The 14,293-nt window shown below is 39.1% G+C and overlaps 1 protein-coding gene across 9 annotated transcripts in view; it reads right to left on the bottom strand.

The window, feature by feature from the left end:
• KIDINS220 (kinase D interacting substrate 220) overlaps positions 1 to 14,293 on the bottom strand; it is a 161,488-nt gene that overhangs the window by 21,442 nt on the left and 125,753 nt on the right. The window contains exons 25-28 of one of the 9 annotated variants that reach the window (XM_005287752.5): positions 10,643 to 10,753; positions 9,601 to 9,657; positions 3,853 to 3,885; positions 2,899 to 2,931 (exon numbers count right to left, since the gene is read on the bottom strand). The exons of 1 other annotated variant lie outside the window; for it this stretch is intronic. In XM_005287752.5, coding sequence (XP_005287809.1) covers positions 2,899 to 2,931; positions 3,853 to 3,885; positions 9,601 to 9,657; positions 10,643 to 10,753 — 234 coding nt within the window. The remainder of the gene's footprint in view (positions 1 to 2,898; positions 2,932 to 3,852; positions 3,886 to 9,600; positions 9,658 to 10,642; positions 10,754 to 14,293) is intronic. 7 more of the 9 variants (XM_005287753.5, XM_008179902.4, XM_005287754.5 and 4 more) reach the window with 7 other exon arrangements.

The raw sequence follows: 14,293 nt of genomic DNA, 5'->3' as shown, positions 1-14,293 counted from the left end.
GATAGTTATTGAAAAGTGCCATCTAAGAGTGAATGCTATACAGTACAATTTTAATTATTAAATGTAATGGAACTCATTAAATAATTTTGAATAGTTGGAGTTTTGGATAATGAACATAGTTAACAGTTCTTAGTATTGTGATCTTGTTTTAGCTAACAGGGAGTTTTGGATAACTGAAGTTTAACCGTGTATCTAGGCTTTATCTTCTTGGCCATGTGCAAATATTTGGATCAAGCATGATTAACAACTTTGGTTGCATCAGTTCCATATGAGACTGTGGTGAAATATTCCAAAGACACCCTTAAGCATTCCATATATCACTCACGCCTGTCACCCCAATCGGGGTATGGGCCACCAACCACAGATCTCCAGAGTCCTCTATCCTGGGCCATTTGCTCTAGCTGGTTCCAGATATAGTAAACTATAAACATCTCAATAGTTAAAGGTACCACTACATCAGTGGTCTCCAACCTTTTTACACACAAGATCACTTTTTGAATTTAAGTGCAACCCAGGATCTACCCCGCTCCTTCCCCGAGGCCCTGCCCCTTCCCTGAAGCCCCGCCCTGCTCATTCCATCCCTCCTCCCTCTGTCTCTCACTCTCTCTCACCCTCACTCACTTTCACCGGGCTGGGGCAGGGGGTTGGGGTTCGGGAGGGGGTGCGGGGTGCAAGCTCTGGGAGGGAGTTTGGATGCAGGAGGGGGCTCTGGACTGGGGCAGAGTGTTGGGATGTAGGAGGGGGTATGGGATGCTGGCTCTGGGAGGGGGGGTCAGGCCTGGGGCAGAGGATTGGGGTGCAGGAGGGGGTATGGGGTGCAGGAGGGGGTATGGGGTGCTGGCTCTGGGAGGGGGCTCAGGGCTGGGGTGCGGGCTCCCACCGGGCAACACTTACTTTGGGCAGTGGGGCTAAAGGAGGCTCCCTGCCTGCCATGGCCCCACACCACTCCCGGAAGTGGCCAACATGCTCCTGTGGCCCCAGGTGTGGGGCATGTGGCTCCGCGCGCTGCTCCTGCCTGCAAGCACTGTCCCCACAGCTCCCACTGGCCACAGTTCCCCGTTCCCAGCCAATGGAAGCTGCGAGGGCGGTGCTTGCGGGCAGGAGCAGCGCGCAGAGACCCCTCCCCCCCAGGGGCCGCAGGGGCATGCTGGCTGCTTCCAGGAGCGGCGTGGGGCTGGGGCAGGCAAGGAGCCTGCCTTAGCCCTACTGCACCAACAGACTTTTAGCAGCTGGAGATTGCGATTGACTGGCACAGGCTCCAGGATCGACCAATCAATTATCATCTACGGGTTGGTGACCACTGCACTATATCATCTGGAAGTTCAGAGCAGGCCATAGAAAGTTACCCTACTTTTATCATCACACATTCTGCTGTGACACTTCAGGTTTTCAATCCTTCCTCTTCCTTTTCTGGAAAACTAATTTCTGCCTTTGGCATCATAATCCAACACACATAAACCCATTATTATTCAGAGGTCTCAGAGGACATCCAAAACCTCTGTATAATCACAGGATTACTTAACCAAAGGGCTCAGCCCTGTGGAACTCTTAAATTCTGCAGAAATGATGTTAATCACCTAAAGCCCCTAAATTTTGCAGGAACAGAGCTCACTCTTGCAAAGCTTAGCTCTGTGCACAGAAATCTAAGATCTGTGTGCAAGACAGAACAGAGTGCTGGGGACGGAGAGTGCAGAGCAGGAAGAGACATTTCTGAAAGGTGGTACAAGCAGAGCCCTCTATCTGTAATCTGGTTATTCCAGATGTCCCCAGAGCCATCAGAAGTGCTAGTTCTATTAGCAGTGCACCCACCTAGCCTTTACAGTTCCTGCTTATGGAATTTTGGTTTCAGCACTGTGGAACATCTGTGGCACCACAGGACTGAAGCTAAACTCCTGTGGAGGTCCATCACTTTAAATAGGTCACACTACAAAAAAATTCCACTTCTTCAAAGCTTAGGAGCTCAACATCACACAGGTAAACTCTGAGATGCAAAACTGTGCTTTGGTTAACTACAGTTCAGTTAATCAGGGTTTACCTGTAATTCTTTGCGAACAATAAAGAATGTATTTATGTTCTGTATAGTGTTTCTCTCTTTTCTCTTTATTTAAGTATTTCACTTTCAAAGGTAAGATGAAGAGACCTTTAAGAGAGTTTAAGAGATTCAAGGAAAGAATCACATTTACTCTTGATAATGAGAACACCTACAGCTACACTAGGCAATATTCAATTTAATTTTTTTAAAAAGGATATAAAGCCTCATATACTTCAAGGTATAAGCCAATCACTAACTGATTAATGTTAGGAAGCAGTTTTCCCTCTGAACTATGTAACTGCCCACACTACAGGCTTTCTTGCACCTTCCTCTGAAGCATCTGGCACTGCACACTGCTGGAAATAAAATACTGGATTAGATGGATTACTGGTCAGATCTGGTATGGCTATTCTTATGATTTCAAACAATAGAGAGGCTACTAGGTATACAAGAAGAGAGGCTGTTGCAGACACATAGGGCAATACTTGAGCATTATTTGTATTCTCTTCTTATGTAATCTTGATGTTTTCCAATACTTAACTTTTATAATCACTTTTACATTCTTAGCCTTCTTAGTCTCCTACTTGCCAAATAGTTTTGGCTAATATTTCCCCACCCACACACTCACTTTTGATATTCACAGTTAATTATCTCATAATTATTTCATGGTCTGTAAATAGTAAAAGATATTCCAGTTTCTTTTATGAATAAAACTAAACAGTTTTAACTAGAGCATTTAAATACTAACAAAACTACAGATTATGGGGTTTTTTAAACAAATACATTTCTGTTCTAAAGGGTAACTGCAATCTAGCATGAAGGCAAACAACAAAAATAATTTTTGGATTCTCTTAGTTAAAACTTACACATTTGTTACCTTGACTTGATTGCTTGAGAAACTTGTCCAAAAGGCAACAAAAAATGGTCATAACATTTTTAATCATTCTGATATTAAAATTTTTATCCAAGTAGTCAGCACAATTCAGAAATTTTTAGAGATATTTGGATGTATTATTCCAATCTTCTTCCTATTCCAATGTGATTTCTCAACAATATTCTTACAATGAATGCAGTGAATAAGAGATGGTGAAAAGCATGAACTAGGTTAATCCACCCATAAGCACAATTTACTGATTAGTTCAAATTATACTTTTAGTGGAAAAATCTATTATAATTTGAAAAATGGCAGCCATAAACTATGACAAAAATTATTTTATAATGATGTTGCTAACATAAATACTCTAAGAACAATGTGAAGAGTTTCAATAGTTTGTGAACTGTGAATCTATCAAATATAGTATCTGTAGATTACCACAAAGAAATAAAGAAGAAAATTTCACACAGTGTTAAAATGGAATAGGCATTCTTGCATTAAATCAAAATATTTTAGCAGTCAAGAGCAATTCACTATTTCTGCATGCATTAGGAGTTAGTTTAGAAAGAAGCATTTTCTCTATCAAAAATTATATGGGAAAATGCTAAAATATTTAGATTTTTTTTAAAGAATAAACTATTTGAAATAAATACACATTAATCCAAATCACTCTTTATAAAAAACACTGCCTGAAGAATAAATAATGTAATTGCTTTAGGGATAATGTCGTCATGTAAGTGAATTAAGACTGTACTTAAACTGACACATTTTTCAGCTTAGAGAACATTACACTGAAAAATATTTGCCATGCAAAAGCTAAAAGCAGCTTGTCAAAGCAAACCTAAGGGCTAGTAATGAGCATTAATTTATAGACAGCCTAGCATGAAGAGCTTTTGCCATGATTCCATCAAATAAGTGAATGACAATGCATAGAAAGTTGCTGTACCTGTTTCTGTTTGTTTAACCCAGATTTACACAGCTTCAAGAAAGGGACAAAAACAGAATGAAAAGACAGAAGCTTAAAGTGAAACATCAAAAATGTCTAAAGATGTAATTGACATTCATATTAATCTAATTAAAAACAGTGCATGTAAAACTAGCTTTATGATACAAAGTTAGTATACTGAGATTTTTTTTATACTGCAATAAAACATTTAAGATAGATATTTCTGATAAGTGACTTGCTCCTTTTGTACTCGTAAAAAAGCAGATGAATACTTGTTGAAGTTTAATATCCTAGGACAGAGGGAATATGTGCATCATTTTTACTGTGAATAATCTTGGTTTGCAGCCTAAAATTCCTTTGTCATTTCAAAATTAGGTCACACCATTATTTGCCGAATAATTTTAAAGTCCTCATAGCTAAACAAGGAAAACAGAGCTGAAAAGGTAGATTCTCAGAACAAATAGTAATAGGGTTTATAGTTCGTATTCTAAGGGGATTAATTCCACATTAACAACATTTGCAAGAATAAGTGAAAAACTTCCCAGGCTACATCCTTTGACCATACCCAGACCTGTTAATTAAAAAAACCCACTTCCATTATTTTTAAAAGATAGGCAGGGTTTATGTATAATTACATGATTGCATAGGTCCATTTTAGGGCCATTTCAATGAAAGTACATTATATGCCTCAAGGCACTATTGATTTCATGCAACAGGGAAAACATCTTTAAAACAATACAATTATGTTGAGGCATGCTCCATCCTAACAAATGCAATTAGTAATGCTAACTTGATTCATGATATATGTTATAGATAGATATGTAGTAGTAGGATTTTATGTTTGTATTTTGGATAATTTAGAATGAAGGATATAATAATGCAGCATGTATTAAATGTATTGATGTATGATTTAACCATATCCTGCCAGCCACCCTTTTTGAATAGCAGAAAGGAATGGCCTAAGGGGCCATTGGTAGAAACGCATCAGACAGGCTGCCTGTGTCTGAACTGATGTTAAGGCAGAAACAAACCAGAACAGTTCTTATGGCTGATTATGGTCACCTTTTGTTTTAGGATAAGTTTTCATTACAGTATTTGCTATAAGGTCGTGTTTCTTATCTGCATTGCAAACAAAGTTGTGTAAGGTTCCTTTGTAATCCCTTTAGTAACCATATAACCCTTTCTAAAATGTAATCCTGTCTGAAATTCTCTGTAAAATTGTTTGGTGTGAGTAAAGGATGTGTGCATGGTTAAGGATGAATGTGAAAGCCATCACAAATGTCCAGATGGTCAAGAAGAAGTGAGAGACTTGGAGAGACAGCAGGAAACAATCAGAAAACATCCATTGTATCTGATGCTAAACAAGTTAGCAGCATTGACAACCTCAGAGGTGAGGCAAACACCCCCCCCCCCCCCCGGGAGACAACAAATAAGACATAACAGCGGAAAACCCCAAGATTAATACCACTTAAGGACTAACGATTACAGAATGACATTGCAAAATCCATAGACTAAAGTGGGAATTTACAAGTATAAAGCTGGGTTTTTTGCCATAGAACTCTGGGTTCAGTCCTGCAAAGCCTCGGAGCATCGGATCACGACCAACAGAGCCCAGCTCCTCACTCATGCTCTATCTAACTGGCCATTAGATTGACTCGAACAATGACAGACTGGTAACTATAAGACCATATGCAAGACGCGTGTGTGTGTGTGTGTGTGTGTGTGTGATTGAATGCATATGCTGTTATATTTTCAATAAACGCAGCGTATTGCCTTTTCCCCTCAAAAGATCCCATGTGCTTTTTATAAGCATAACAGATAACATAGATCTTGTTCATATTGAAATCTGGTGACAAACTCTTTAGACTGGGCAGAGATCATGCCTTCTTTGCTGTCAGAAAAGTGCTCAAAAAATCATGAGTGCTACTGGAAAACAAAAGTTAATACTGTTTAATTAAAAATACCACACTATACCCTACTGGCACAACAAACTGTTTATCTGTCTACTTGGATTTTGGAACAGACTAAAGAATACTAAATTTGTTGTGAAGAAGATATTTTGGAGACTCCAAGACAAAAGTACAGCTAGGGGTCAGTATTATAATGCCCTGTAGGCCGAATCCTGCACTTACTAAAGTTAATGGCAAAGCTTCCATTCTGTTTCAATGACACAGGATCAAGCCCCAAATCAGTTAATTTACTAAAGAGAACCAGCATTAAACCTGCAGGGAATTTTAACAGTATTCTTTAGCCACTATTCCAGAAACCCATGAAAATTATGGACTAGATAGAGCTAGAACACAAAATACAAGTTTGAAATATATATACACATGCGTGTACACTCACACAGTGCCTACAATGTACTCTGCACAACATAATGCACAAAAAAGACTAAACATGTAATTATAATCACACGAGTTTTACACCAACATCAGTCCACTAATTTCCATGATGTTGCTTCAGCTTTACACTGGTGTAGGAAAGACCAGAATCAGGCTCTAAGATTTTAGGATCTTGGGTTATAAAACTGGTTAACTTTATTGACATACTGACATCAATGGCAGGAGCCACAAAGCATGAAGAGGTATTGTGCAACTGTAGAATCACAGAAATGTAGGGCTGGAAGGGATCTTGAAAAGTCATTAACTCCAGCCCCCTGCACCGAGACAAGATCTTCTCCACACAGCTCTGCCAATTCACAGAAATTTTGACCCATATAAAAAAAATGGGTCTTCCAGAGTTACCAGCTCCTTGCAATTGGCCAAAAAAGCTTACTAAAAAGCAAGTCAAGGGAGCTTCTCTCCTGTACTGAGGGCTAAATAAATCAACCCTTCTCTCCTGTACTGAGGGCCAAACTCAGGAATCAAGACTGAGCTTTAATTCTCCATGTGGTATTCCTATTAGATCACCAAACTAGTCACAGTAGTTGGTATTCATTAAAAATTTCATAAGGATTGTTAGTACACTGAATTATTTTACATGCATGGATCCATGCATTATAGAATAAGTAAAAGCTATTATCATATATAGTGGCAAAGATGCATGGATTAAGGACTCCCTAAATACTCGAACAGAATTATTACAGTCTATTGTATCTATCATTTGTGGATAATTGAAGTGCCTCAAACACCTCTATTGAGCCTGTAATAACTCTGAAGAATTCATCTTATACTCAATAGAAGCATGAAAACAGTTCATTTTTTCCATCATGGTTAAATCAATAGAGAACGAACACATTGAGTAATATTGTTTCTGTCTTCCACAGAAATTCAACCAGAAAGCCAGCAACGTCAGTATTACTTTGCACAGGGGACTCCCCAGAGGTTTAGGGATAGCGAACCCATCCTGACTGACAGAGCCTACTTATGGAAGCAGCAAAGAGTCCTGTGGCACCTTATAGACTAACAGACGTACTGGAGCATGAGCTTTCGTGGGTGAATACCCACTTCTTCGGCTGCATGTGACATGCATCCGAAGAAGTGGGTATTCACCCACGAAAGCTCATGCTCCAATACGTCTGTTAGTCTATAAGGTGCCACAGGACTCTTTGCTGCTTTTACAGATCCAGACTAACACAACTACCCCTTTGATACTTGTGGAAGGGTTTTCAGAGGATTAGGGATTCATAACAGGGCCCTTCCAGCCTCCTTCACACAGAGCAGCGGAGAAGAGAATCAAGTATTTAAACAAAATCATCACAAGCACTACAAAATTCAGAATCAGGGTTTTAACTGCCCCATTAACTTTACATTTTGATCAAAATATTACAGGATTTCAGAACAATATATGATTTTGAATGCTGCTATATGTAGGTTCAATAGCATTAGTTAAAGAATGAGAAACACTCCGTGCCTATAAAATCCTTAATTAACGTTATTTTAATCCAGGCTTGGTCTTTGTTGCCATAATTATGCTGGAATTCTTGTTTTTCCCATTGTTGCATAATAAAAAAATGACATTTTATGCAAACCTTTTCTTGCAACAGTGAAAGACAAAAAATACCTTAAGTCACACATTTAGGCTGTTGCAGATAACAGGATAAAGCAATTAAGATAATGGTTAAAACTATGTTAACCCTTTTGTGTTGGCAGTCACCAGAGCTTGATGGCCAGGAATGGTTTTCTATTGACTTCCACAATTAAGGGTTAAAACAGCCACATATAAAGGAAGATATCTTTGTATGAATATTTATAATGAAATAAAGACTAAAGTTGTGGAACACAAAATTCTAAGATTACCTTATTCATGAGTAAAGGTAGACCTTAACACGCTAGCTCATGAATATGATTATGATACAGTAACTCCTCACTTAACGTTGTAGTTATGTTCCTGAAAAATGCAACTTTAAGTGAAATGATGCTAAGCGAATCCAATTTCCCCATAAGAATGAATATAAAGGGGGGGAGGGGAGTTAGTTCCAGGGAAATTTTTTTTTGCCATACAGTACAGTACTATAGTTGGGAGGTGCCTCCGCCTTACCCCACACAGACACAGCCCACGGGCACTGGAGACAATGAGGCAGGCAAGGAGGCTGAAGGTGCTGTGGGCTAGGAGAAGCACGATGCGCAGCAGCAGCGGCAGCTTCCCCTACTCTGCAAGCACCAGAGGCGGGGGGCTCCACCCTCGGCCCGCCCACGCTACCCCTTCCCGCAAGCCCCCACCCTTCACCCGCCTCTTCTTACTCCGCACGCCGCGTCCTCGCTCCTCCCCCATCCCTCCTGCCCGTGGCAATCAGCTGGCTTGCAGCATTCAGGAGGCAGGAGGGAGAGGGGAGGAGCGAGGACACAGCGCAGACTCCCTCTCCCGCCTCTGCCTCAACACCGCAAGCCAGCTGGTTGCTGCGGGCAGGAGGGAAGGGGGAGGAGCAAGGACTCGGCGCGCAGGCTTCCCCCTCTCTCCCCTGTCTCCTGCCCACGGCAATCAGCTGGTTTGCGGCATTCGGAAGGCAGGGGCGGGAGGGGGAGCCTGCGTGCCAAATCCTCGCTCCTGCCCCCTCCCTCCTGAATGCCGCAAGCCAGCTGATTGCCGTGGGCAGGAGGCGGGAGGGGGTCAGGACGAGGGGGAAGGCGCTGATCCACGGGGTCTGCCAGCGGGCAGGAGGTGTTGTGGGGAGGGGGCACAGGGGCGCTGATAAGGGGGCTTCCAGCTGTGGACAAAGCAGGCAGCCAAACGACATTATAGCGAAGCATTGTACAACTTTAAATGGAGCATGTTCTGTAACTGAGCAGGGACGTAAGATCGAAACAACATTAAGCGAGAGGATGTTAAGTGGGGAGTTACTGTATATAACAGATTTTTTTTATTTTTATATAAAGTTGCTTTATGCTGTAACAACTGCAGCAGCTTTATGCTGGGATATTGGAACAAAAGAGAAGAGGATAGGATTCAGCCATTCAGTTCTAAAAACTAAGTAATGAATGGCCAACTGCCATTCCCCACTCCTTTTAACCATCCCGGAACTGCTTGTGAAGACTGAAAACACTGTACTCTTAGCTGAAGACTCTGTACTTCATAGCTACTGAAAAGGACAGGGGAGACTAAGGGGAAAATAATACAGTAGGTCTTATAAGTAAAATATTAGCTCTTGAATTCATTCACAAACTACATTTATTAGTGTTCAACTACTCTATTTGCCCACCAAGCCACTGATGCAGTGTTAGTGAACTGCAGTTAAAATCAACGCAGACTCATTACTGCTGACAAAGCAATGAGATGCTAAATTTCCACACCACATGACTACTCATTTACCATTGAGGGGTCTGTGGGTGAAGAAAGCCCCTCATCAGCATCCTCCTTGATAATATCCTAACAACAACAAAATATTATTATTTGGGTAAAATGATTAAGGGCTCACAAATATGAAGTAAACAATGAATGGAAATGAGTCTAATAATAATACATTATTCAACAGAAACATTTGTTTTACTGAAGTGATTAAAAAAGATTTTAAAATATTTTAAAGCTATGCCCAAAGGCATCAATATTCTAGTATTAAAGTGATTGTCAAATGAGGCTTTTATTTTCTTAGGCTTCCTCAGTTCTAAATTCTCTTTTGAACACCAATCTATTTCAGTAAAATAGGAAAATCTTTAAAAAGGGATTTTATTTTTATTTCTATATGCACCTAGAAAAAAGCATAGAACTTATTTTTGCTTTTGAAATGTAAATGTAAGATATAAACCATATGTATTTTAACATAAAACTACAACTGATGTATACTGAACATAAAATGTATTTTGTTTTAGTCTGAATTAAAAATTTAAAATAAGCGGTCTTTTTAATTAATAATAATTTTATTTTGGCCTTTTGATATCCCCCATTCTATGCAAAGCAATAGGATGCAACTATATTTTCTCCTAGTCTTCCGTTATATATTATACATATATATATATTCTCTATATAAAAGTGTTTTACAATATTTTACAAAGTGAGATATAAATTTACGAGTACAGATGTTTGTGTCATACTATTAAGTCACATCAAGTTATTTACGATAGTAGGAAATGGGTGTTTTCACTACAAAGTCATCCTGCCAATCCCATGTGTCAGTAAAAACTATTCTAATCTTGGTTTTTGGATGTTAGAATTAATTTCCACTCTATATATGGTATTTACTAAAAGTAAAAACAAAATACATTTTACATTTCATGTTAGCAATATCTTAATTTCTTAAAACTATTTATAAAAATATAGTGTGTATTACTATATTGCAGTTAACAACCTTACTTCTGTATTACTCAGTATTCTTATTTTTTAGGTTAGTATTTTAATTGTCCTTCAAAATACTTACTAGGCCATTGTTCTGATCTCTGGACAAACCCGTTTTTAGTGATGGACGTGAGATGTGATGAGAACTGCCAGGGTAGTACCCTGGCATGTACATATATGGGGCAAAGAATGGCTATGGAAAGAAACATGTAACAAAAAAGAACAAAAAAAAGGACAAAATTACACAAAATCAAAATGTAATAATAATCAAAAGAAATGTTATTTCAACAAAATACAACTTCTGCTTAAGAATGCTACATTTAATAACGTTAGAAATTGCAAATACTAAAAGCTTTATTTATCTTTTACTTAATCAAAAGCTCTAGAGTTAGCTTTTCAAAGTTGCTCAGTATTGACCTCTCTGCACCCACTGACGCCAATAAGAGTTTTAGCATTGACTTCAAAGGGGAACAGCTGAAGGTGAATGCTGAACACTTTTGAAAGTCCCATCGCAATGTCTGGAGGGAAGGGGGCAGGAGGAGTGGACAGAGCAATAAAAAAAACGCTTCATCCTTCTATTAATTTCACCGTCACAAAGCTCTTCAACTTAAAATTACAGGGAACAAAAGCTCACTACAGTTTGCAAAACTTCATAATATTCATCATACTTGGATATCTATAGAACTACATAGAAAATGGAGTGCATGGCACATAACCGTGGAAGTTTTGATTATAGGAGCTACCAGTTTTTGAATTTGTTTTATTTTTAAAGTATTTTAATACAATCATGTTCAATTTTTAGTTTAGATGTTTGCATTTTTACAGCACATTATGATGCTATAAAGCTACACGTATGCGAAATGTAAGTTCTTAATACAAAAATATTTTAAATCAATGTAAATTTTAATTAAATAAAACAATCAAAGTTTTTATTAAAATTATTGTTAAATGTTTCTTGCTTTGAAAAATATAAGGTGGAGAACAAATACTAATTGACTAATCACTCTTGTGGATCAGGCAAGTATCTCTCTCTCTCTCTCTTTTTTTTTTTTTTTTTAAACAGATGGGATTTAAGGAGACAAATGTTAAGTAACTTGCAAAACATATAAAGCACGCCAGTGCCTGAGTCAGAATTAGAACTCAGGAGTTCCTGGCTCCCAGACCTGTGCTTAGTCTTCAGGTGACTGTCTCATACAATGGTAGCCAAAAGTAGATAAATTTTCAAATTTACAAATACATCTCTACCCCAGTATAACGCAACCCGATATTACACTAATTCAGATATAACGCGGTAAAGCAGTGCTCCGGGGGGGCAGGGCTGCGTACTCCGGCGGATCAAAGCAAGTTCGATATAATGCAGTTTCACTATAACGCAGTAAGATTTTTTTGGCTCCCGAGGACAGCGTTATATTGGGGTAGAGGTGTACATTTCCTGTTTTAAAACAAAGTATTCAAAAACAGTTTCCCCTTTATTTACATACCATGACCAAATATAGGATTCTGTATTTGATCTGTGAATGTCAGAAATAATACCACCTACACCAGCACCCCAATTATGATTGTGTTATGCAAATACAGCAACTATAGTCGTGCAAAATATGGAATCCTGCAATTGATGATGCAGATAAGATAGGTAGAAACTGCTTTTCAAACATTGCAACATATTTGTTTTGACCTGTATATACATTTGTAATTTTGAAGTTTACACATTTAATGTGTTGTCTGATCCCAATTTTTAATATTTTTATAAAAGTGCTGCAGTGTGCCTTTAAAATGATTTTTTCAGTACTTTCCTTCTCAGTTTTCTTATAGAGCCATGGAATTTAAGACTGATGTGTTTAAATAAAATAAAAAGATAAAAAATAATCTACCTTTAGTTTCCAGGATCCAAGGCTCTTTTGAAACCATTCCATAATTTTTCAGAATATGTTTATACTTTGTACATATGCTCATTTTGAAAATTCCTATTTTATGTTATTAAGAGAGACAAGGTGGGTGAGGGAATATCTTTTTATTGGACCAACTTCTGTTGGCGAGAGAGACAAGCTCTTCAGCTAGGAGCTCTATGTGGCTCAAAAGCTTGTCTCTCTCCCTAACAGAAGTTGGTCCAATAAAAAGATATTCCCTCACCCACCTTGTCTCTCTAATATCTTGGGACCAACGTGGCTACAGCTACACTGCATACATATTTTATATTTAGACATTTTAAAAAATATTTTACCATCTTATAGCTGTTCTCTAACAGTGCTGTAGAATCTATATAGATCCATGCTATTGGGCCTGTACTCCTGCTCATGACAAAGTTCTGAGTGTTCCATGGGACAAAATTCAAAGTACACTACACCACTTTATCACTAGGTGGCAGGCACTTATCTATTGCTGGCAACTGTTATGCCTCTGCATTTTACACTTCAGTCTAATCACTAAGGATTTAAAAGGATCACAGACTAGAACTGGTTGAAACTCCATATTTTCTATACCATGGGAAATTCCAACATGTCAAAGGAATTATAGTTCAAATTCAAAAAAAGAAGTTTAGAAATTTCTCATGGGAAGGAAATTCTGGAATGTTCTCATTCTGGAAAAATCAAAACTGTTTTGGTTCAATTTTTCCTAAATGAAGTGGAACAGCTGGTTGCCCTGACTCCCAAAGACTCCTCATGCCCCCCTGACTCTGGAAACAGCCCAGGGAGTCCCACTGGAGAGTCAGGGAAGTCCTCCACAATAGATCAGGGATCCCAGAAACCTTGAGAGTCCTGGCTCCAGTGGAGGCTCTCAGGCCTCCCAGAACTGCCACAGTCCCTGCTGCGGAGCTAGAAGCCTAACCCCTGAGAGCCTCTGCTAAAGTCATCGCACCCAACGTGCCTTCCAGGCTCCCAGCATAGCATCCGGGAACTCAACTCTACTCCTGCCCAGAGCCAGGGACCCTGGAAGCCATGAGGTCCTTGCCCAGACAGTCTGCATGGTTGAGCTGCCCCAGAGCCATGAACTGTGGAAGTGTGGGCTCCTCAGCAGCCAACCAGGTTAACTGGCAGAAAACCAGGCAAGTTACTGATGGAATCAGGCCTACGGTTCTACAGAAGCTCATCAAAACCAAAATGCTGGAAAATTCCCCAAAACCTCACCTAAGGACTAAGAAACTGGTGTGCTTTGTATATGTGCCAAGGAAGCTGTAAATGAAGTGAAACAAAAACTAAAGAACTAAAGTCTAATTCCAGTGTATTTCAGCTATCTAGCTGGGACAAGCTATGACTCTGGGTAGTTTATGAAAAACTCAAATGACTCCACTGTACTAGTGCCAAGGTGAACTGATCTTTGGACTCTCTCTCTCTCTCTCTCACGTTTACCAGCCAATGTGTGACAGTACCTATCATATACTGCTACAACCTTGAATTGAAGACAGCAATCCAAACTGAAAATGGTAATTTCCTCTCACTGTGAGCTACTCTCTTTGACTTGAATATTTTGCAATATGCCTGAAGTCCCGAGAACAATAATCTTCCTGTTACAATTGTGGGAAATTGCTCCCAGAAACAACATTTTAATTTTTTCCCTTCTTAAAATGGATTAAGACTAAGTATCAATCTAGGCCTTAAACCTCCTAACTATTACAGAATTATATCATAAAGTACCTTGAATAAAGTCTATTTACCATGTGCTACAGGTTCTATAGCAATCTATTCCTGGAAGAGAAGGAATTTTATTTCAGAGTTTCATATGTTACTTCTTGAAT

This window comes from Chrysemys picta, chromosome 3, assembly GCF_011386835.1.
Source record: "Chrysemys picta bellii isolate R12L10 chromosome 3, ASM1138683v2, whole genome shotgun sequence".
Classification (NCBI taxonomy): domain Eukaryota; kingdom Metazoa; phylum Chordata; order Testudines; family Emydidae; genus Chrysemys; species Chrysemys picta.
The sequence above is the reverse complement of the archived record's forward strand: the minus strand, read 5'-3'. Positions and strand labels throughout refer to the sequence as shown.